The sequence below is a fragment of the Melozone crissalis genome, unplaced genomic scaffold (assembly GCF_028551555.1).
Source record: "Melozone crissalis strain CALT ecotype California unplaced genomic scaffold, PUWL_Pcris_2 ptg000242l_1, whole genome shotgun sequence".
NCBI classification, from domain to species: domain Eukaryota; kingdom Metazoa; phylum Chordata; class Aves; order Passeriformes; family Passerellidae; genus Melozone; species Melozone crissalis.
The window spans coordinates 81,093-102,382 of NW_026536001.1; the positions used below are offsets into that span (position 1 = coordinate 81,093).

Below are 21,290 nucleotides of genomic sequence, written 5' to 3' on the forward strand. Positions count from 1 at the left end.
CCACTCGGGGCCGAGCGCCACGCGGCCGGGCCCTGGCAACGGTGAGGCCCTCGGCGCCCGTCCGGGGCTGCCCTCGGCGCCGCCTGCTCGCGGGACGGTCCCGCCGCGGCTCTCGGAGACGCTCCTCCTGGTCTGACCGGTCCGACCGGCTCCGCCGCCCGCTCCGGCTCGGCCGCTTCCCGCTCGGAGCGGCCGTGACCCGCTGCGGTGCGGGCCGTGGGGGCGCGCCAGGACCGGCGGCGCCGCGGGCAGTCCCGGGGTAGCCGGTCCGGTGTGAGGGAGCGGGACGGGAGAGCGGCCGGTACGGGGGGCGCAGGACGGGTGGGCTCGGCCGGGCCTGGGGTTCAGGATGGGGGCGCAGCTCGGGATGGCTCGGCTGGGACCGGGATGAGGGGGCATCGGGGAAGGCGATGGGCTCGGCTGTGGGGGCGAAGGGCTCCATAGGGGGCTGTGGGGGATCCCGGAGGGGAGGGGGCTCCGTGAGAGCTGTGCCCTATAGGGGAGGGGGCTCTATGGGGCTCTGAGCGCTGCCTTATAGGGGAGGGGTTCCTCTAGGGGCTCTGTGCTCTGCCCTGTAGGGGAAGGGGCTCTGTGGGGCGGCTGAGCTCTGTCCTATATGGGAGGGGGCTCTGTGGGGCTCTGGGCTCTGTCCTATAGGGAAACGGGCTCTGAGGGGGTTCCGGGTTCTGCCCTATAGGGGAGGGGGCTCTGTAGGGGCTGTGCTCTACAGGGGAGGGGTCTCTGCAAGGGCTTTAGCCTCTGCCCTGTAGAGGAGTGGGCTCTGTGCTCTGCCCCATAGGGAAGGGTGCTCTGTGGGGCTCTGGGTTGTGCCCTATAGGGGAGGGGGCTCTGTGAGGGCTCCGGGCTGTGCTCTATAGGGAAACGGGCTCTGAGGGGGTCCGGCCTCTGCCCTATAGGGGAGGGGGCTCTGTGGGGCTCTGGACTCTGTCCTATAGGGAAACGGGTTCTGAGGGGGTTCTGGCCTCTGCCCTATAGGGGAGGGGGCTCTGTAGGGGCTGTGCTCTATAGGGGAGGGGGCTCTATGGGACTCTGCCCTATGGGGAGGGGTTCCCGTAGGGTCCAGCCGCACTAACGGGACTCGGAGCGGACCGGGAAGGGGAACACCGTGGATAAAGCCCTAAGGAGAGCCGGGGGGACCGGGCAGGGATGGCCCTTGGGTGGGACGGGGTGTGGGGACAGCGGGGCCACCCGGAGCCCGCAGGTGACAGCGCTGGAGCTGCCCCGTGCCCGCAGGTGACAGCGGAGCCCTGAGGATGCGGGGCCGGGTCCCGGGAGTCTGCGGAGCCCCGGGGATGCGGGGCCGGGTCCCGGGAGTCTGCGGAGCCCCGGGGATGCGGGGCCGGGTCCCGGGAGTCTTCGGAGCCCCGGGGATGCTGCTCGGCCTGGCCGTGGCCTTGGCATCGCTGCTGCCCGCGGCCGGAGCGCGCCGGAGCCAGGACCTGCACTGCGGAGGTGTGGGGGGACACGGGGGGACCACATGGGATGGGATAGGGACATGGGGACAGGATGGGACAGTGGGGACAGGGCAGGACAGGTGGAAATGGGGAAAGGGAGGATAGGGACAATGGGAACAGGATGGGACACGGGGTACTGTGGGGACAGGGCAGGACAGGGACAATGGGGACAGGATGGGACAGTGGGGACAGGGTGGTAAATGGGGGAAAGGGAGAACAGGGACAGGGGGAACAGTGGGGACAGGACGGGGACAATGGGGACAGGATAGGACAGGGGGTACAGGGGAGGAAAAGGGAGGACAGGGACATGGGGATGGGATGGAACAGTGGGGACAGGGTGGGAAATGGGGGAAAAGAGAGTCCAGGGACATGGGGACTGTGTGGGACATGGAAAACAGGGCAGAACAGGAGGAAAAAGGAGGGAAAAAGGAGGACAGGGACACGGGGACAGGATGAAATGGGAAAACAGGGCTAAACAGGAGGACGGGGACAGAGGAGACAGCAAGACAGGACAGAGCTTGGGGATGTCCAGTGGGACCAGCTGGACCCCCTGGGGGACAGGCTGAGGGTCTCCAGCCCATGGAGACCCCTCCCCATCCCAGTCACACCAGTGTGGCTGTGGGCAGCCCCAGGAGCACTCATGCCATGTGTCCCATGTCACCGTGTCCCCCACAGCCTGCCGGGCACTGGTGGATGAGCTGGAGTGGGAAATCGCCCAGGTGGACCCCAGGAAAACCATCCAGATGGGCTCGTTCCGCATCAACCCCGACGGCAGCCAGTCCGTGGTGGAGGTGAGGCCACTCCCGGTGTCCCTGCTTCCTGGAGTCCCTGCTGACACCAGTCTAGAGCCTCTCCCGGTGTCCCTGCTCCCGGGGCCACTCCCAGGGGACTCCACTGACCCCTGCCCAGTTCCTCTCCCGGTGTCTCCACTCTCAGGTCCACTCCTGGTGTCCCTGGTGACCTCTTCCCGGGGCCTCTCTCAGTGTCCCCACTCCCGGGGCTGCTCCCGGTGTCCCTGCTCACCCCTGCCCGGTTCCTCTCCTGGTGTCCTTACTCCCAGGGCCTCTCCCGGTGTCTCTGCTTTCAGTGTCGCCACTCCCAGGGACCCTGCTGACCCCTGCCCAGGGCCTCTCCCGGTGTCCCTGCTCCTGGGGCTGCTCCCAGGACCTCTCCCGATGTCCCTGCTCACCCCTGCCCGGTTCGTCTCCTGGTGTCCTCGCTCCCAGGGCCACTCCCAGGGCCTCTCCCGGTGTCTCTGCTCTCAGTGTCCCCGCTCTTGGGGCTACTCCCAGGGACCCTGCTGACCCCTGACCAGGGCCTCTCCTGGTGTCCCCACCCTTGGGACCGCTCCTGATGTCCCTGCTGACCCCTGCCCGGTTCCTCTCCTGGTGTCCCCTCTCCCAGTGTCCCCTGCCTGGGACCACTCCCAGTGTCCCCACTCCCAGGGCCACTCCCAGGGAACTCCACTGACCCCTGCCCATTCCTCTCCCGGTATCCCCATTCCTGGTGTCCCCACTGACCCCTGCCCATTCCTCTCCTGGTTTCACCCTTCCCAGGGACCCCACTGACCCCTGCCCGGTGTCCTCCTGGTGTCCCCACTGACCCCTGCCCGGTTCCTTTCCTGGTGTCTCCTGGTGTCCCCACTGACCCCTGCCCATTCCTCTCCCGGTGTCCCCATTCCCGGTGTCCCTGCTGACCCCTGCCCGGTGTCCCCCTGGTGTCCCCACTGACCCCTGCTCGGTTCCTCTCCCACTGACCCCTGCTTGGTTCCTCTCCCAGTGTCCCCCTGGTGTCCGTGCTGACCCCTGCCTGGTTCCTCTCCTGGTGTCCTGGGGACCCCACTGACCCCTGCCCAGTTCCTCTCCCAGTGCCCCCACTCCCAGTGCTGATCCCCAGGACCCTACTGACCCCTGCCTGGTTCCTCTCCCGGTGTCCCCACTGACCCCTGCCCGTTCCTCTCCCGGTGTCCCCATTCCCAGTGTCCCCACTGACATCTTCCCGGTTCCTCTCCCGGTGTCCCCTCCCCGGTGCCGCAGGTGCCATACGCGCGGTCCGAGGCGCACCTGACGGAGCTGCTGGAGCGCGTCTGCGAGAAGATGAAGGAGTACGGGGAGAAGCTGGACCCGGCCACGCAGCGCAAGAGCTACGTGAGGGTCATCTCCCATGATGGCACCAAGATGGACCTGTCCGGGGTCAAATTCGACGGGGACGTCATCAACAGCCTGAAATTCGCGGTGTGTGAGGGGAAAAATGAGGGGAAATGGGGGGAAAAATAGGGAGAAAAATGGGGGGAAATGGGGGAAAAAATGGGGGGAAATGGGGAGGAAAGGGAGGACAGGGACATGGGGACAGGGATGGGACAGTGGGGACATAGCAAGAGCTACGTCAGAGTCATCTCCCATGATGGCACCAAGATGGACCTGGCCGGGGTCAAATTCGATGGGGACGTCATCAACAGCCTGAAATTTGCTGTGTGTGAGGGGGAAAATGGGGGGAAATGGGGAGAAAAATGGGAGGAAAGGGAGGACAGGGACATGGGGACAGGGATGGGACAGTGGAGACAGGTGGGAAATGGGAGAAAGGGAGGACAGGGACATGGGGGAAATGGGGACAGGATGGGACAGGGGAGCAAGTGGGGACAGGTGGGAAATGGGAGAAAGGGAGGACAGGGACATGGGGACAGGATGGAGCAGTGGGGACAGGGTGGGAAAGGGGGGAAAAGGGAGGACAGGGATATGGGGACAGGGATGGGACAGTGGAGACAGGGTAGGAAATGAGGAACAGGGAGGATAGGGACAATAGGGACGGGGTGGGACCGGTGGGAAATGAGGGAAAAGGGAGGACAGGGACACGGGGACAGGATGGGACAGGTGGGAAACAGGGGAAAAAGGACGATAGAGACATGGGGACAGAGCAGGACAGGGTGGGAAATGGGGAAAGGGAGAACAGAGGCTCCCGTGGGCTGGCAGTGTCACCGGTGTCACCGTTGCAGTGCGAGAGCATCGCTGAGGAGTACGAGGACGAGCTGATCGAGTTTCTGTCACACGAGGCTGACAACGTCAAGGACCGGCTCTGCAGCAAGAGGACGGGTGAGATGGAGGAGCTGGGGGTCTCTCCTGCTGTCCCAGGGGGTCTCTCCTCCTCTTCCAGGGGTCTCTCCTGCTCCATCAGTGCTGGGATAGGAGGAGATACCAGGCCCAGAGCGGGGGCTGTTCCTGGGGGTCTCTTCCTGCTCTTCTGGGGGTCTCTCCTGCTATTCCAGGGGGTTTTTCCTGCTGTTCCAGGGGGTCGTGGCTGCTCTGTCAGTGCTAGGATGGGATTTTCTGCCAGCCCAGAGCTGGGGCTGATCCTGGGGGTCTTTTCCTGCTGTTCTGAGGGTCTCTCCTGCTCTTCTGGGGGTCTCTCTTGCTTTTCCTGGGGTCTCCTGCTGTCCCTGGAGGCCTTTTCCTGCTGTTCTGGGGGTCTCTCCTGCTGTCCCAGGGGGTCTTTCCTGCTCTTCTGGGGGTCTCTCCTGCTCTTCTGGGGGTCTCTCCTGCAGTTCCTGGGGTTTCCTGCTGTCCCTGGAGGCCTTTTCCTCCTGTTCTGGGGGTCTCTCCTGCAGTTCCTGGGGTCTCTCCTGCTGTCCCAGGGGTCTCTCTTGCTGTTTCAGGGGTCATGGCTGCTCTGTCAGTTCTGGGATGGGATTTTCTCCCAGCCTAGGGCAGGGAGGAGTTTCAAATTCCTCCCCAAATCCCAGCACCCCCTTGCAGAGCCGGGACCCTGCTGGCCCTGGGGCTGTTTTGGGATGCTGGGGCCGAGCCAGGGCAGCTGCTGTGCTGACTCTGTGGCCTCTCCTCATCCAATGGCCCTGTCCCATGCTGGGGCTATTTCCAGCTCACAAACAGCCAGGTCAGGGCACGCTGTGACCTTTGGGCAGCCCTGGACGGGGCCCTGGACGGGGCCAGGGCAGCTCCCTTTGTACCTGGCACAACCTTCAGGGCAATGCTCTGCCCCAGGGCATCCTGAGGGTCTCCACTGCTGCTCCTGGGGCTCCTCCTGCACTGAGGGGGACAGAGCAGGGACAGGCCAGGCTGTGGCTGTGTCCAGACAGCCACGTTTGTCACTAAGCACAGGACACAGGCAGGGAAATGCCACTGGTGCTGGCTCAGGTCACAGCAGGGACTGGTCCTGGGAGGGGATAGGGCAGCAGAGAGTCCCACAGGGCTCTGATGTGTCCTGAGGGTCCCACAAGGTTCTGATGTGTCCTGAGGGTCCCACAGGGTTCCAGCACTGAGGGTCCCACAGGGCTGTCATGTCTTGGGGGTCTCCTGGGAGTCTGGGGCATCCTGAGGGTCCCATGGAGCTCCAACACATCCTGGGAGGTCCCACAAGGTTCTGATGTGTCCTGAGGGTCTCCACAGCTGCTCCTGGGGCTCCTCCTGCACTGAGGGGACAGAGCAGGGACAGGTCAGGCTGTGGCTGTGTCCAGACAGCCACGTTTGTCACTAAGCACAGGACACAGGCAGGGAAATGCCACTGGTGCTGGCTCAGGTCACAGCAGGGACTGGTCCTGGGAGGGGACAGGGCAGCAGGAGGAGTCCCGCAGGGCTCTGATGTCTCCCTGAAGGTCTTGTGGGATCTCTGCATCTTGAGGGTCCCACAGGGCTCTGATGCGTCCTGAGGGTCCCACAGGGTTCCAGCATTGAGGGTCCCACAGAGCTGCCTTGTCCTGGGGGTCTCCTGGGGGTCTGGGGCATCCTGAGGGTCCCACAAAGCTCAGATGTGACCCAAGGGTCCCCCAGGGCTCCCCCACACCCCCATTGTCCCCCGTTGTCCCCACAGACCTGTGTGACCACGCGCTGCACATCCCACACGATGAGCTGTGACTGCCTCGGGAGCGGGGACCGGGATGGCACTGGGACCCACCGGGATGTCCCCAGGACCCACCTGGATCTCCTTGGGACCCACTGGGACATCCCCAGGACCCACCTGGATCTCCTTGGGACCCACTGGAACATCCCTGGGACCCACCTGGATCTCCTTGGGACCCACCTGGATCTCCTTGGGACCCACCAGGATCTCCTTGGGACCCACTGGGACATCCTTGGGACCCACCAGGATGTCCCCAGGACCCACCAGGATGTCCCCAGGACAGACAGATCTCCAGGACCTCCCCAGCTGCCTCACCCTGTGCAGAGCTCCCGTCCTATTTATTCCCCATCCGGGGCCACCGGGACGGCCACGGGGCCGGGGCCACCTCCTGGCTCCTGTGGGGACATTTCAGGGACATTCCTGCCCCACTTTTGGGGGACATGGGGACACAGCGGGGCTCGAGGTGGGGGGCTTGGGGACCCCCCTCTGTTTTGCAGGCAATAAAGGGGCTGTGGGCAGCTCTGGTGTGGTGTGTGTGTGTGGGGTGGGGACAGCAGTGTCCCCATGTTGTCCCCCTCGTGGGTGGCTCTGTGTCACCCCAAGGAGGTCCAGCCCCTCGGCCATGCCTGGTCAGCCCGTGTCACCTTCTGTCACCTCATGCCATCCATCATGGGGGTCTGGCCCATTCACCCCGTGTCACCTTCTGTCACCTCATGCCATCCACCATGCAGGTGCTGGCTCTCAGCTGCCACCCGCTGCCATCCCACCCTGCCACTGAGAAGGTTCTGGCCTCTCTGCCATGTCCTGTGTCACCTCATGTCACCTGGCCAGGGGACAGCAGCGGCAGGAGGGCTCTGCCCCTCTCTTGGCACCCATTACCCCATGTCACCCCATGTCACTCCATTGTGTCACCCGGGGCCGGCAGGACAATGTCCTGGCCTCAGCGGCCGTGGTGACATGTCACCCCCTGACGTCACCGTTGAGCCACATGCCACATCCTATCACTTCAAGCCACTGTGGCCACTTACAGGATGACGTCATGGGTTCCCGTGACCTCATACCGCCCCGCCGAGCGCCTGGTGACGTCACGGGGCAGCCCCCCGCCCTCGCAGCCGAACCCCACCGGGACACCGGCGCGGCCGCGGGGATGACACCGGGGCGTGACGTCACGCACTGCGGCCGGTGACGTCACAAGACGGGGCGGGTACCCTCTCACCCCACCCCTGGTCCTGATCAGGCGAATGCGGCGGCCACCTATAGCTTGCGCCCCCCGCTACTTCTTTAGCGTAGCCCCGCCCCACGGCGCGCCGCTTGACCAATAGAAAACGGCTCTGCCCCGGTAGGGGGCGGGGTTATGCTAATAACCAGCGCCGCGCTCCGTCCCGCCCTCACGTTGAGGACCCCCGGCCGCCGCCGCTCCGGCCCCGCTCCCGCCCCGGCCCCGCTCCCGGTCCCGGCCCCGCTCCCGCTCCCGGTCCCGTTCAGCCCCGGCCTGTCCCGTCCCGGTACCGCCATGACGCTCCTCGCCGCTGGCAGCCGGGCGGCCGCGCGCCTCCGCGGCCCCAAGGTGAGCGCGCCCGCCCGGCCTCGCCGCGCCGCGCCTTAAAGGGGCGACGCCGCGGGGGGAAGGGAGAGCGGGGGGGGGGTCCGGTTCTTAAAGGGGCGACGCGGGGGGCGCTGCCTTAAAGGGGCCGCGCGGTGGCGGCGGAGGAGGGGGGATGGGACCGGGGTAACCGCGATCGGGACCGCGGTGGGCGCGGGGCCGCAGCGGCAGCACGTGGTGGGAACCGGCGCCGGGCGCTTCTCAGAGCCGGGGACACCGGGAGTGGCTCGGGGGGCTCTGGGCCCGGTCCGAGCCCGGGGGGCTCCGGTGCTGCCTCAGCCTCGGGGCAGCCCCGCTGGAAGATCCGGTCCCGCCGCTTTCTCTCGTTGTGCAGCGCTGGGCGTGGGGGGCCCCGGGGAGCCCCGCACCGGCCCCGGGAGCCCCGCACCGGCCCCGGGATCCCGCACCCGGTGGCACCGGCAGTAGGGGGGGTAGAGGCGGGGACCGTCCCCGCCGCCTCCGCCACCGCCCTTCCCCAGCGTCTCGGTGCCGTAGAGGACGCCGGGGTCACAGCGAGGGGACCCCCGTGCGCCGGTACCGGGCTGGAGCAGCAGCCCCGGCCCCTCCGGTGTGTTTGCCTTGGCCGCGGCCCCGGCGTTTCGTAACGGGCGCTGCGGTGTCTTTATCGACCGGGCGATATTTTGGGATATTCCCGATGCCCCACTTGGCCCTGCTCCCCGTTAAACCGAGCGGACCGGCGCCGCCCCCCTGGCTTGAACCGTGATCCCGACCTTCCTCCTCCTCATCCTCCTCCTCCTCCCCTCGTCCCGATCCCGCAGCCCCGCGGAGCCCCCGCACCCCCGGGCACAACGGGAAGCACCGGGAGGGTCCCGCTGTGTCCCCGCTGTGCCCCTCCGGCCGATGCCCGGTGTCACCGCCACCACGTGTGACCTTGAGCCGGTGGCACCTCGGTGACAGCCGGGACGAGCCGTGGGGACCCCCAAAACGGGGGTGACACCGGGAGGGTGACACCGGGGGTGACACGGCGGCGACAGCGGCCGCCTTGACCTTGGGCTCGCCGCCGCCGCCTCCATTGTTCCGCCGGCATTTTCCCTTCCCGGTGCCGCCTGTTGCGGGGGGGACACGGCCTCGCCACCGGCCACGGCCACGCCCGCCACACCGGGGACCCCCTAACCGGACCGGGGGTTCCCGGGGAACCGGGGGAGACGCTTTGGGGGGGTTCTACAGCGCGGCCCCCCCGCGTTCTCCCGGCAGCCAGCGGAAAAACCGAGTCATGTTCTGGCTCTGCCGCAGGCGCTGCCGCAGCTCCGGGCCCCGGGGGATCGCCGGTGTGTCCCCGGTGTCCCCCGGTGTGTCCCCGGAGCGGGCGCTGCCAAGGCCGGGCTGTGTTCCCGCGGTGTTCCCGGGGAGTCCCCGCGGTTCCCGGTTCCCACGCGTGGGCGAGGAACAAAGTTCGGATTCCCCGGCTCAGGAAAACCGCGGCCGTTCCTGGCCGGGCGCGGCTCCAGCAAGGAGAACCCGCGGTGCCCGTGCCAGCGGCGGCTCCCGGGGGCAGCGCGGGGCCGCCCCGGCTGATCCCGGCTTGATCCCGGTTTGATCCGGGCTCTGATCCCGGCTCTGATCCCCGCCCGCGTGGGCGAGGCTCCGGCGTCCTTGGGAACCGGGGTCTCACCTGGGAGGGGCTCATGTGGCTGCACCCCCACCCCAAAATGGCTCTGCCCTGGTGACAGGGGGGGTCTCTGTGTCCCTTGTCCCACAGAATGCACCGTGTGTCCTCTTGGCTGCTCGCCACGCCAGCGCCGCCACGGTAAGGGGGCTTCTCTGCTGTGACCCCCACCCTGTCACTGTTCCCTTAACTCCTCTGCCCTGTGGCTGCCTCTCCTGAGAGCCCTCTCCAAGGGGAGGCCGTGTGTCGTCCTCTTTCTTGTCCCCACCTTTCTTGTCACCTCCTCTGCCTTAATCCCCCTCCTGTTGCTGTTGAACAATGGGAGTTCCCTTTCCTGTCACCCTTCTTAGAGGGGGATCCTCTTCCATCTCCTGTCACCCCTTTCCTATAATTTCTTTCCGGTGTCCCACTCTCCACTCACTCCTCTTCAAGGGGGGGCGACCCTCTCCCATCTCCTGTCCCCTCTCCCCAAGGGGAGCCCCGTGTTCTGTTGCCTCTTCCCCTGTCACCCCCTTTCCTGTACCCACCTCTTTTCTCACCCCTCTCCAAGGGGTGTCACCTCTCCTGTCACCCCCATTCCTGTCCCCATCTCTTTTGTCACCCCCTTTCCCATCACCCCTCCAAGGGGAGTCCCCTCTCCTCTCATGTCACTCCCTCTCCTGCCCCACATCTTCTGTCCCCCCTCTCCTGTCACCCTCTCCATTGCCACACCTTCTCCTTGTCCCCCTTCTCCTGTCACCCTCTGTGTTCCCACACCTTCTCCTTGTCCCCCTGTTCTGTCCCCCCCTCTCCTGTGCTCAGCCCCCCTCTCTCACACCGCTGTCCCTTTGTCCCCAGAACCTCAAGGACGTTTTGGCCACCATGATCCCCAAGGAGCAGGCCAAGATCAAGAGCTTCAGGCAGCAGCACGGCAGCACGGCCATCGGCCAGATCACCGTGGACATGGTGAGTGTGGGGACACCGGGGACATTGGGGACATCGGGGACACCGGGCACTGCCACCAGCCCTCACTGTGAGCTCCCGGTCCCTTGCAGGTGTACGGCGGCATGAGGGGCATGAAAGGGCTGATCTACGAGACCTCGGTGCTGGATCCTGATGAGGTAGGGCCCTGTTCCACCCATTTCCACCCCATCCCAGCCTGTCCCTGCCCTGCCCAGCCCATGCCACCCATTCCCAGCCCATCCCACCCAGTCCAGCCCATCCCACCCCATCCCAGCCCATCCCACTCGTTCCCACCCCATTCCCAACCACTCACACCTTGTCCCTGCCCATCCCACCAAGTCCTGCCCCATTCCCAGCCCATCCTACCCCATCCCACCCATTCCCATCCTGTCCCTACCCTCTTCCCACCCCACCCCACCCATTCCCACCCTGTCTCTGCCTATCCCAGCCCATCCAGACCTGTCCCCACCCAGTCCAGCCCTTCCCCACCCATTCCTACGCTGTCCTTACCCCATTCCCAGCCCTGTCCCACCCCATCCCATCCCATTCCCGGCCCATCCCACCCTGTCCCACCCCATCCCAACCCATTCCCTGCCCATCCCACCCACTCCCACCCTGTCCCTACCACATTCCCATCCCATCCCAGCCTGTCCCACACATTCCCAGCCCATTCCCAGCCCTTCCCACCTCATCCCACCCATTCCCACCCTGTCCCTGCCCATCCCCACCATTCCCGCCCCATCCCATCCCAGCCTGTCCCACACATTCCCAGCCCTTCCCACCTCATCCCACCCACTCCCGCCCTGTCCCTACCCCATTCCCACCCCATCCCACCCATTCCTACCCTGTCCCTGCCTGTCCCACCCTTTTCCCACCCCATCCCCAGCCCACTCCCACCCCATTCCCAGCCCATCCCACCTCATCCCACGCCATTCTCACCTCATTCCCAGCCGTCCCACCCATTCCGACCCTGTCCCCACCCCACTCCCACCCTGTCCCAGTCCATCCCACCCATTTCCAGTCCATCCCACATGGTCCCACCCCTTCCCACCTCATCCCAACCCTTCCCACCCTTTCCCTACCCCATTCCCACCCTTTCCCTACCCCATTCCCATCGCATCCCACCCTGTCCCTACTCCATTCTCACCCTGTCCCAGACCATTCCCAGCCCATCCCAGCCATTCCCGCCCTGTCCTAGTCTATCTCACCCATTCTCTGCCCATCCCACCCACTCCCACCCCATTCCCACCCCATCCCAACCCATTCCCATCCCAGCCTATCCCACCCTGTCCCTACTCCATTCTCACCCTATCCCACCCTGTCCCCACCCATCCTTGCCCATCCCAGCCATTCCCATCCTGTCCCTACTCCATTCTCACCCTATCCCACTCTGTCCCAGTCCATTCCCAGCCCTTCCCACCTCATCCCAGCCTGTCCCAAACTCATTCCCAGCCCATCCCACCCTGTCCCCACCCCATTCCCACCCATTCCCAGCCCACTCCCACCCGATTCCCACCTCATCCCCCCCATTCCCATCCCATTCCACCCATTCCCGCCCAGTCCCAATCCCTCCCACCCCATCCCACCGCCCCCCTGACCCTCCCTGCCCGCAGGGGATCCGTTTCCGCGGCTACAGCATTCCCGAGTGCCAGAAGAAGCTGCCCAAGGCCGCGGGGGGAGAGGAGCCGCTGCCCGAGGGGCTCTTCTGGCTGCTGGTGACCGGAGAAATCCCAACCCAGGAGCAGGTACTGCTGTGGGAGGGGGCTGGGAAGGGCTGGGGAGGGCTCTGAGAGCCCCCAGACCCGAGAGGGGGCTGGGAAATGGCTGGGGAAGGCTCTGAGAGACCCCAGACCCAGGAGGGAGCTGGGAGACGGCTGAGGGGGGGGTCTGAGAGACCCCAGACCCAGGAGGGAGCTGGGAGACGGCTGAGGGGGGGGTCTGAGAGCCCCTAGACCCAGGAGGGGGCTGGGAAACAGCTGAGGAGGGGTCTGAGAGCCCCCAGATCCAGGAGGGGGCTGGGAAATAGCTGAGGGGGGGGTCTGAGAGCCCCCAGACCCAGGAGGGGGCTGCGAAACACCTGAGGGGGGATCTAAGAGCCCCCAGACCCAGGAGAAGGCTGGGAAACACCTGAGGGGGAGCTGCCAAATGCCTGAGGGGGGTCTGAGAGCCCCCAGACCCAGAACGGGGCTGGAAAACACATAAAGGGGGGCTGGCAAACAGTTCAGGGGAGTCTGACGGCCCCCAGACCCAGGAAGGGGCTGGCAAACACCTGAGGGGGGTCTCAGACCCAGGAGGGGCTGGCAAACATCTGAAGGGGGTCTGGCAAACATCTGGGGGGCTCTGCCAGCCTCCAGCCCCAGGAAGGAGCTGGGAAACGTCTGGGGGGCTCTGCCAGCCCCCAGCCCCACATCTCACCCCTGTCCCGTCCCCGTAGGTGACCTGGCTGTCCCGGGAGTGGGCCAAGCGTGCGGCTCTGCCCTCGCACGTGGTGACCATGCTGGACAACTTCCCCACCAACCTGCACCCCATGTCCCAGCTGAGCGCCGCCGTCACCGCCCTCAACAGCGAGAGCAAATTCGCGCGCGCCTACGCCGAGGGCATCCACCGGGCCAAGTACTGGGAGGTAAAGGGTTGGAATTAAAGGTTATATTGGAATTAAATACCAATAGAGCCAGATGGGACGTGCCTGGGCTCGTCTGGCCCTTGCTGCTTGACCGAAGGTGGCAGCTGTGGTGGTTTCACCTCAGGGGTCTCTTCCCCTGACTGATCCGTCCCCAGGATGGAGCTGCCCCATGTTGGGCGCCAAAATATTGGAATTAAATACCAATACAGCTGGATGGAACGTGCCTGGGCTCCTCTGGCACTTGCTGCTAGACCAAAGGCGGCAGCTGTGGTGGTTTCACCCCAGAGACACCTTTGGCTGGCTGGATATTGCAGCAAAAGTGAGGGTGCCACCTCAGGGGTCTCTTCCCTGACTGATCCGTCCCCAGGATGGAGCTGCCCCACGTTGGGCGCCAATATAATGGAATTAAATACCAATATAGCTGGATGGAACATGCCTGGGCTCCTCTGGCCCTTGCTGCTTGACCAAAGTTGGCAGCTGTGGTGGTTTCACCTCAGAAACACTTTTGGCCACCTGGATCACCCCAGGGACTTTTTTGGCTAGGTGGATGTGTGGTGTTTTCACCCCAGAGACACTTTTGGTTATCTGGATGTGTAGTGTTTCACCCCTGAGATGTTTTTGGCTGGCTGGATGTGTGGTGTTTCACTCAGAGACACCTTTGGCTGTCTGGATATTGCAGCAAAAGTGAGGGTGCCACCTCAGGGGTCTCTTCTCCGACTGATCCATCCCCAGGATGGAGCTGCCCCACGTTGGGCACCAAAATATTGGAATTAAATACCAATATAGCCAGATGGAACGGGCCTGGGTTTGTCCAGCCCTTGCTGCTTGACCAAAGTTGGCAGCTGTGGTGTTTTCACCCCAAAGACACCTTTGGCTGGCTGGATCTGTGGTGTTTCACCTCAAAGACACTTTTGGCCATCTGGGTGTGTGGTGTTTCACCCCAGAGAGTGTGACGGTGTTCACAGGGGTCTCAGGTTGAGGGAGGAGATGAGGATCTGAGTCCATGTTTCAGAAGGCTTGATTTATTATTTTATGATATATATATTACATTAAAACTATACTAAAAGAATAGAAGAAAGGTTTCATCAGAAGGCTAGCTAAGAATAGAATAGCAAAGAATGATAACAAAGGTTTGTGGCTCAGGCTCTCTGTCTCTCAGCTGACTGTGATTGGCCATTAATTAGAAACAACCAACATGGACCAATCAAAGATCCATGTGTTGCATTCCACAGCAGCAGATAATCAAGGTTTACATTTTGTTCCTGAAGCCTCTCAGCTTCTCAGGAGGAAAAATCCTAAGGAAAAGATTTTCATAAAAAGTTCTCTGTGACACCTGGGGAAGGAACCGGTATAACTGAGACAGGCTACACACAGAGTATGGGGGCATTGCTGAATTTTGGGGTGGGTTTGGGTGCTGGGGGCTCAGGGGAGCACGCTCTGACCCCTCTGGTGGCAGTTTGTGTACGAGGACGCCATGGACCTGATCGCCAAGCTGCCCTGCGTGGCCGCCAAGATTTACCGGAACCTTTACCGGGAGGGCAGCGGCATCGGCGCCATCGACCCCAACCTGGACTGGTCCCACAACTTCACCAACATGCTGGGCTACACCGACCCCCAGTTCATCGAGCTCATGAGGCTCTACCTCACCATCCACAGGTGGGAGCAGGGCTGGGGATGGGCCTGGGGTGTCACCAGGGGAGGGGGCTCTGTAGGGGCTGGGCTCTATAGGGGAGGGGGCTCTATGGGGCTCTGTAGGGGTTGTGCCTTATAGGGGAGGGGGCTCTGCCTCACCATCCACAGGTGGGAGCAGCTGGGGATGGGCCTGGGGTGTCACCAGGGGAGGGGGCTCTGTAGGGGCTTTGCCCTCTGCCATATAGGGGAAGGGGCTCTGTGGGGGCTCTGAGCTGTGCCCTATAGGGGAAGGGGCTCTGTTGGGCCCTGGGCTTTGCCCTATAGGGGAAGGGGCTCTGTTGGGCCCTGGGCTCTGCCCTATAGGGGAAGGGGCTCTGTTGGGCCCTGGGCTCTGCCCTATAGGGGAGGGGTCCCTGTAGGGGCTCTGGGGTCTGCCCTATAGGGGAGGGGGCTCTGGGCTCTGCCCTATAGGGGAGGGGTCCCGGTAGGGGCTCTGGGCCTCTATGGGGCTCTGTAGGGGCTGTGCCCTATAGGGGAAGGGGCCCTATAGGGGAGGGGGCTCTGTGGGGTCTCTGGGCTCTGCCCTATAGGGAAGGGGTCCCTGCAGGGGCTCTGGGGCTCTGTAGGGGCCAGTCCTTATAGGGGAGGGGGCTCTGTGGGGCTCTGGGCTCTGCCCTAGAGAGGAGGGGTCCCTGTAGGCGTTCTGGGCCTCTCTGGGGCTCTGTGGGACTCTGCCCTATAGGGGAGGGGGTTCTTTTTGGCTCTATAGGGGCTGTGCACTATGGGGCAGGGGGCTCTTTGGGACTCTGGGCTCTGCCCTGTAGGGGAGGGGGCTTTATGAGGCTCTGTAGGGGCTGTGTCCTATAGGGGAGAGGTCCCTGTAGGGGCTCTGGACTCTGCCCTATAGGGGAGGGCACTCTGTAGGGACTCTGGGGCTCTATGGGGCTCTGTAGGGGCTGTGCCCTATAGGGGAGGGGGCTGTGCCCTATAGGGGAGGGGGCTCTGTTGGTGTCAGCAGGAGCAGGCAGGGATGGGGCAGGGCTGGGGTTGAACCAGGCTGGCAGCACCATGCCCCCCACCCCCAAAACCCCGTGGGAGCTGTTTGTGGGGTGAGGATGGAGCTGTTTGTGGGGTGAGGATGGAGCTGTCTGTGGGGTGAGGATGGAGCTGTGTGTGGGGTCAGATGGAGCTGTTTGTGGGGCAAGGATGGAGCTGTTTGTGGGGCGAGGATGGAGCTGTTTGTGGGGCAAGGATGGAGCTGTCTGTGGGGCAAGGATGGAGCTGTTTGTGGGGTGAGGATGGAGCTGTTTGTGGGGCAAGGATGGAGCTGTCTGTGGGGTGAGGATGGAGCTGTGTGTGGGGTCAGATGGAGCTGTTTGTGGGGTGAGGATGGAGCTGTTTGTGGGGTCAGATTGAGCTGTTTTGGGGTCAGATTGAGCTGTTTTGGGGTCGGGATCGGGCTGTTGGTGGCTCTGGGGGTGCTCACGGGCTGTCCCCCCGCAGTGACCACGAGGGAGGGAACGTCAGTGCCCACACGAGCCACCTGGTGGGCAGCGCCCTGTCCGACCCCTACCTGGCCTTCGCCGCCGCCATGAACGGCCTGGCCGGGCCCCTGCACGGGCTGGCCAACCAGGTGGGGCCTGCTCCCTGTCCGTGTGTCCTTCCTGTCTGTGTGTCCCTGCTCCCTGTCCGTGTGTCCTTCCTGTCTGTGTGTCCCTGCTCCCTGTCCCGATGTCCCTCCTGTCCGTGTGTCCCTGCTCCTTGTCCCGATGTCCTTCCTGTCTGTGTGTCCTTCCTTGCCCTGTCTGTGTCCCTGCTCCCTGTCCGTGTGTCCTTCCTGTCCGTGTGTCCCTGCTCCTTGTCCCGATGTCCTTCCTGTCTGTGTGTCCCTGCTCCCTGTCCCGATGTCGCTTCTGTCCGTGTGTCCCTGCTCCCTGTCCGTGTGTCCTTCCTGTCTGTGTGTCCCTGCTCCCTGTCTGTGTCCCTGCTCCCTGTCCGTGTGTCCTTCCTGTCTGTGTGTCCCTGCTCCCTGTCCCAATGTCCCTCCTGTCCGTGTGTCCCTGCTCCTTGTCCCGATGTCCTTCCTGTCTGTGTGTCCCTGCTCCCTGTCCCGATGTCGCTTCTGTCCGTGTGTCCCTGCTCCCTGTCCGTGTGTCCTTCCTGTCTGTGTGTCCCTGCTCCCTGTCCGTGTGTCCCTGCTCCCTGTCCGTGTGTCCTTCCTTGCCCTGTCCGTGTGTCCCTGTCTGTGTGTCCCTACTCCCTGTCCGCATGTCCATTCTCTCCCTGTCCGTGTGTCCTTCTTCCTGTCCGTGTGTCCCTTCTCTCCCTGGCTGTGTGTCCCTCCTTTCCCTGTCTGTCTGTCCCTCTCCCTGTCACTCTGTCACTCTTGTCCATGTCACTTTCCCTGTCCATGTCCCTCTCCCATCCCCGTGTCCCTCTGTCCCTCTCCCTGTCCATGTGTCCATGTCCCCCTGTCCCTCTGTCCCCCGCTGTCCCCATCCCCATGTCCCTCTGTCTCCATGTCCGTCTGTCCCTCTGTCCCCGTGTCCCCCTGTCCGTCTGTCCCTCTCCCCCCCATTCCCTGCCCTCACTCCCTCCTTTCCCTCTGTTCCCATTCCCTGTGTCCCCCTGTCCGTCTGTCCCCATTCCCTCACTCCCTCTGTCCCCATGTCCATCTGTCTGTCTGTCCGTCTGTCCCCATTCCCTCACTCCCTCTGTCCCCATGTCCATCTGTCTGTCTGTCCGTCTGTCCCCATTCCCTCACTCCCTCCATGCCCACAGGAGGTGCTGCTGTGGCTCACGGACCTGCAGAAGGAGCTGGGCAAGGACGTGTCTGACGAGAAGCTGAGAGATTTCATCTGGAACACGCTCAACTCGGGCAGGGTCAGCCTGGGACCATCCTGGGGCTCAGGGGGGCTCAGGGGGGCCCTGCTGGGGCTCAGGGACCATCCTGGGGCTCATCAGGGGGGCTCAGGGGCTGTTCCAGAGCTCAGCGGGGCTGTGCTGGGGCTCAGGGACCATCCTGGGGCTCAGGGGCTGTTCCAGGTCCCATCCCAGGTCTCAGAGGGGCCATTCCAGGGCTCAGGGGCCATTCCAGGGCTCAGGGGCTGTTCCAGGGCTCAGGGGCTGTTCCAGGGGCTCAGGGCCATTCCAGAGCCTGTTCCAGGGCTCAGGGGCTGTTCCAGGGCTCAGGGGCTGTTCCAGGTCCCGTTCCAGGGTTCAGAGCCCATCCCAGGGCCCATCCCAGGGCCCATCCCAGGGCTCAAGGGCTGTTCCACGGTTCAGAGGCCATTTCAGGGCCTGTTCCAGGGTTCAGGAGCCATTCCAGGGTTCAGAGCCTATTCCAGGCCCATCCCAGGGCCCATTCCAGGAGCTCAGGTGCCATTCCATGGCTCAGGGGCTGTTCCAGGTCCCATTCCAGGTGCTCAGGGGGGCTGTGCTGGGGCTCAGGGACCGTTCCAGGTCGCATTCCAGGGCTCAGGGGCCATTTCAGGGTCCCAGGGTCTGTGCCAGGGCCCGTTCCAGGGGCTCGAGGGCTGTTCCAGGTCCCATTCCAGGTGCTCAGAGGGGCTGTGCTGGGGCTCAGGGCCCATCCCAGGGCTCAGGGGCCGTTCCAGGTCCCGTTCCCGGCCCATCCCAGGGCTCAGGAACCCCAATCCCCACAGGTGGTGCCAGGCTACGGGCACGCGGTGCTGCGCAAGACGGACCCGCGCTACACCTGCCAGCGGGAGTTCGCCCTCAAGCACCTGCCCAAGGACCCCCTGTTCAAGCTGGTGGCTCAGCTCTACAAGATCGTCCCCAACGTGCTCCTGGAGCAGGGCAAGGCCAAGAACCCCTGGCCCAACGTGGATGCCCACAGCGGGGTCCTGCTGCAGGTGAGCCCTGGGTGCTCTGTGCCTCTGGTTGTGTCTGTGCTGTGTGTCCCTTTCCTGTCAGTCTGTCCCTTTTCCTGTCAATCTGTCCTTTTCTCTGCCTGTGCATCCTTTTCCATGTCCACATCTCTCTCCTTGTTCTGTCTTTCCTCCTGTCCATGTGTCCCTGTCTGTCCATCCCTCTCCCTGTCTGTCCTTTGCTCTGTATGTCCCTGTCCCTGTCTGTGTGTCCCTCTCTGTGTTCTCCTCCCTGTCTGTCCCTTTTCCTGTCAGTCTGTCCTTTTCTCTGTCCATGTATCCCCTTGCACATCCACGTCCCTCTCCCTGTTCTGTGTGTCCTTCCTCTTGTCCATGTGTCCCTCTCCCTGTCTGTGTGTCCCTCTGTCTGTTCTGTCTGTCCCTCTCCCTGTCCTGTGTCCCTCTGTCTGTTCTCTTTCCTGTCTGTTTGCCCTTCTCCCTGTCTATCCCTTGCCCTGTATGTCCCTGTCTGTCTGTCCCTCTCCCTTCTGCCCCTCTCCCTGTCTGTCCTTTGTCCTGTGTGTCCCTCTCTCTGTTCTCCTTCCTGTTTGTCCCTCTGTCTGTCCCTCTCCCTGTCCTGTCCATCCCTTTCCCTGTCCCACCCTCCCTCTCCCAGCCCATTCCTCTCCCCATCCCTTCCTCCCTCTTCCTGTTTCTCTCTCCTTGCCCATTTGTCCCTGTCCCACCTGTCCCTGTGTCTGTCCCTGTGTCTGTCCCTGTGTCTGTCCCACCTGTCCCTGTGTCTGTCCCACCTGTCCCTGTGTCTGTCCCGCCTGTCCCTCTGTCTGTCTGTCCCCTCTGTGCTCACCCTAATCCCCCTCTTTCCCTGCAGTACTACGGCATGAAGGAGATGAATTACTACACCGTTCTTTTTGCTGTGTCCCGAGCTCTGCTCTCCTTCTTGTCTGTCTGTCCCTCTCCCTGTCTGTCCCTCTCTCTGTCCCTCTCCCTGTGTCCCTCTCCCTGTGTCCCTCTCCCTGTCTGTGTGTCCCTCTCTCTGTCTGTGTGTCCCTCTCCCTGTCTGTCCCATGTCCCGTTTGTCCCTCTCCCTGTCTGTGTGTCCCTCTCCCTGTCTGTGTGTCCCTCTCCCTGTCTGTCCCATGTCCCGTTTGTCCCTCTCCCTGTCTGTGTGTCCCTCTCCCTGTCTCTCCCTGCCTTGTGTCCCTGTGTGTTGCTCCCTCTCTGTGTCCCTCTCCCTGTCTGTCCCATGTCCTGTTTGTCCCTCTCCCTGTCTGTGTGTCCCTCTCCCTGTCTGTGTGTCCCTCTCCCTGTCTGTCCCATGTCCCGTTTGTCCCTCTCCCTGTCTGTGTGTCCCTCTCTGTTCTCCATTCTGTCTGTCCCTCTCCTGTCCTGTCCATCCATTTCCCCATCCCACTCTCCCAGCCCATTCCTCTCCCCATCCCTTCCTCCCTCTCCCTGTTTCTCTCTCCCTCTCCTTGCCCATTTCTCCCTGTCCCGCCTGTCCCTGTGTCTGTCCCTGTGTCTGTCCCGCCTGTCCCTGTGTCTGTCTGTCCCCTCTGTGCCCGCTCTGACCCCGCTCTGTCCCCGCAGTGCTATGGCATGGAGGAGATGAATTACTACACCGTTCTCTTTGCTGTGTCCTGAGCTCTGTTCTCCTTCCTGTCTGTCCCTCTGTCTGTCTGTCCCGCCTGTCCCTCTGTCTGTCTGTCCCCTCTGTGCCTGCTCTGACCCCGCTCTGTCCCCGCAGTACTATGGCATGGAGGAGATGAATTACTACACCGTTCTCTTTGGTGTGTCCTTCCTGTCCCTGTGTCTGTCCCGCCTGTCCCTGTGTCTGTCTGTCCCCCCTGTGCCCGCTCTGACCCCGCTCTGTCCCCGCAGTACTACGGCATGAAGGAGATGAATTACTACACCGTTCTCTTCGGCGTTTCCCGGGCTCTGGGCGTTCTGTCGCAGCTCATCTGGAGCCGAGCCCTGGGCTTCCCCCTGGAGAGACCCAAGTCCATGAGCACCAAGGGCCTCATGCAGCTCGTGGGCTACAAATCCGCCTGAAAAGGGACGGGGACGGGGCTCCCCCAGGGAAGAACGCGGCACCGCCGGGCCCGGCCCGGCCACCCCCGCCACTGAACCCCCCTCGGGACCCCCAGCCCACCCTGGGGTCCCCCCACACCCCGCCCCGGTGCTTGGGGGGGTCTGCAGGGCCCCCCGCCCGCCCCGGCAGCTCTCACTGCGCACACTGGGAGCCCCCCCAGGCTCCCCACACTGGGAGCCCCCCCCGGGTTCCCGCGCTGCTGGGCTGGGTGGGGGGGTCCTGGCAGGGTTTTGGGGAGGGGGTCCCGCCCTCCTGCCCCCCCTGCAGCCCCCCGAGAGGGGTTCAGTCCAGCCCCGTGTCCGGGCCCCCCCGCAGGGACTCGATACACTCCTCATCCTCCCCTGGCCGTGCCCCCCCCGTGTTTGTGTGACCCCCCCAGTGCCCCCCAACCCTGCCTGAAGCCCCCGGGAGCCAGAGCTGGGACCCCTCCCCACGCCCCCCACCCACCCTGAAACCCACCCTGGAACCCACCCACCCCGGCTCCTCGCAGCTCTCGGGCACTTCTGTACAAACAACAACAAAAAAATGCAAAATAAATGTTTTTATTAACAAACCACCACCCCAAATCCCTTCCCTTGGTGCCCCCACCCCACC

The 21,290-nt window shown here is 63.8% G+C and overlaps 2 protein-coding genes across 2 annotated transcripts; both read left to right on the forward strand.

Moving 5' to 3' along the window:
* The first annotated feature begins 260 nt into the window (after positions 1–260).
* On the forward strand, positions 261–6,584 carry CNPY2 (canopy FGF signaling regulator 2). Its single transcript, XM_054294334.1, has 7 exons — positions 261–301; positions 1,255–1,473; positions 2,151–2,266; positions 3,512–3,709; positions 4,468–4,564; positions 6,297–6,393; positions 6,571–6,584. Exons 2-6 carry the CDS (start codon positions 1,275–1,277, stop codon positions 6,338–6,340), a joined length of 654 nt encoding a protein of 217 aa, XP_054150309.1. The 5' UTR covers positions 261–301; positions 1,255–1,274; the 3' UTR covers positions 6,341–6,393; positions 6,571–6,584.
* Positions 6,585–7,744: 1,160 nt separating this feature from the next.
* Positions 7,745–20,863, forward strand: CS (citrate synthase). Its single transcript, XM_054294332.1, has 11 exons — positions 7,745–7,893; positions 9,650–9,697; positions 10,394–10,501; positions 10,591–10,656; positions 12,112–12,243; positions 12,933–13,121; positions 14,578–14,777; positions 16,257–16,386; positions 17,535–17,636; positions 18,419–18,628; positions 20,486–20,863. The coding sequence occupies exons 1-11, from the start codon at positions 7,840–7,842 to the stop codon at positions 20,654–20,656; spliced, it is 1,410 nt and encodes a 469-aa protein (XP_054150307.1). The 5' UTR covers positions 7,745–7,839; the 3' UTR covers positions 20,657–20,863.
* Positions 20,864–21,290: the final 427 nt, after the last annotated feature.

Bases quoted from the DNA above. Each gene is read 5' to 3' on its own strand.
- CNPY2 (XM_054294334.1), top strand. From the start codon at position 1,275: ATGCGGGGCCGGGTCCCGGGAGTCTGCGGAGCCCCGGGGATGCGGGGC. The intron at 3,710-4,467 runs GTGTGTGAGGGG...TCACCGTTGCAG, and splicing joins TCAACAGCCTGAAATTCGCG to TGCGAGAGCATCGCTGAGGA. The intron at 4,565-6,296 runs GTGAGATGGAGG...TTGTCCCCACAG, and splicing joins GCTCTGCAGCAAGAGGACGG to ACCTGTGTGACCACGCGCTG.
- CS (XM_054294332.1), top strand. From the start codon at position 7,840: ATGACGCTCCTCGCCGCTGGCAGCCGGGCGGCCGCGCGCCTCCGCGGC. The intron at 10,502-10,590 runs GTGAGTGTGGGG...GGTCCCTTGCAG, and splicing joins GCCAGATCACCGTGGACATG to GTGTACGGCGGCATGAGGGG. The intron at 12,244-12,932 runs GTACTGCTGTGG...CCGTCCCCGTAG, and splicing joins AAATCCCAACCCAGGAGCAG to GTGACCTGGCTGTCCCGGGA.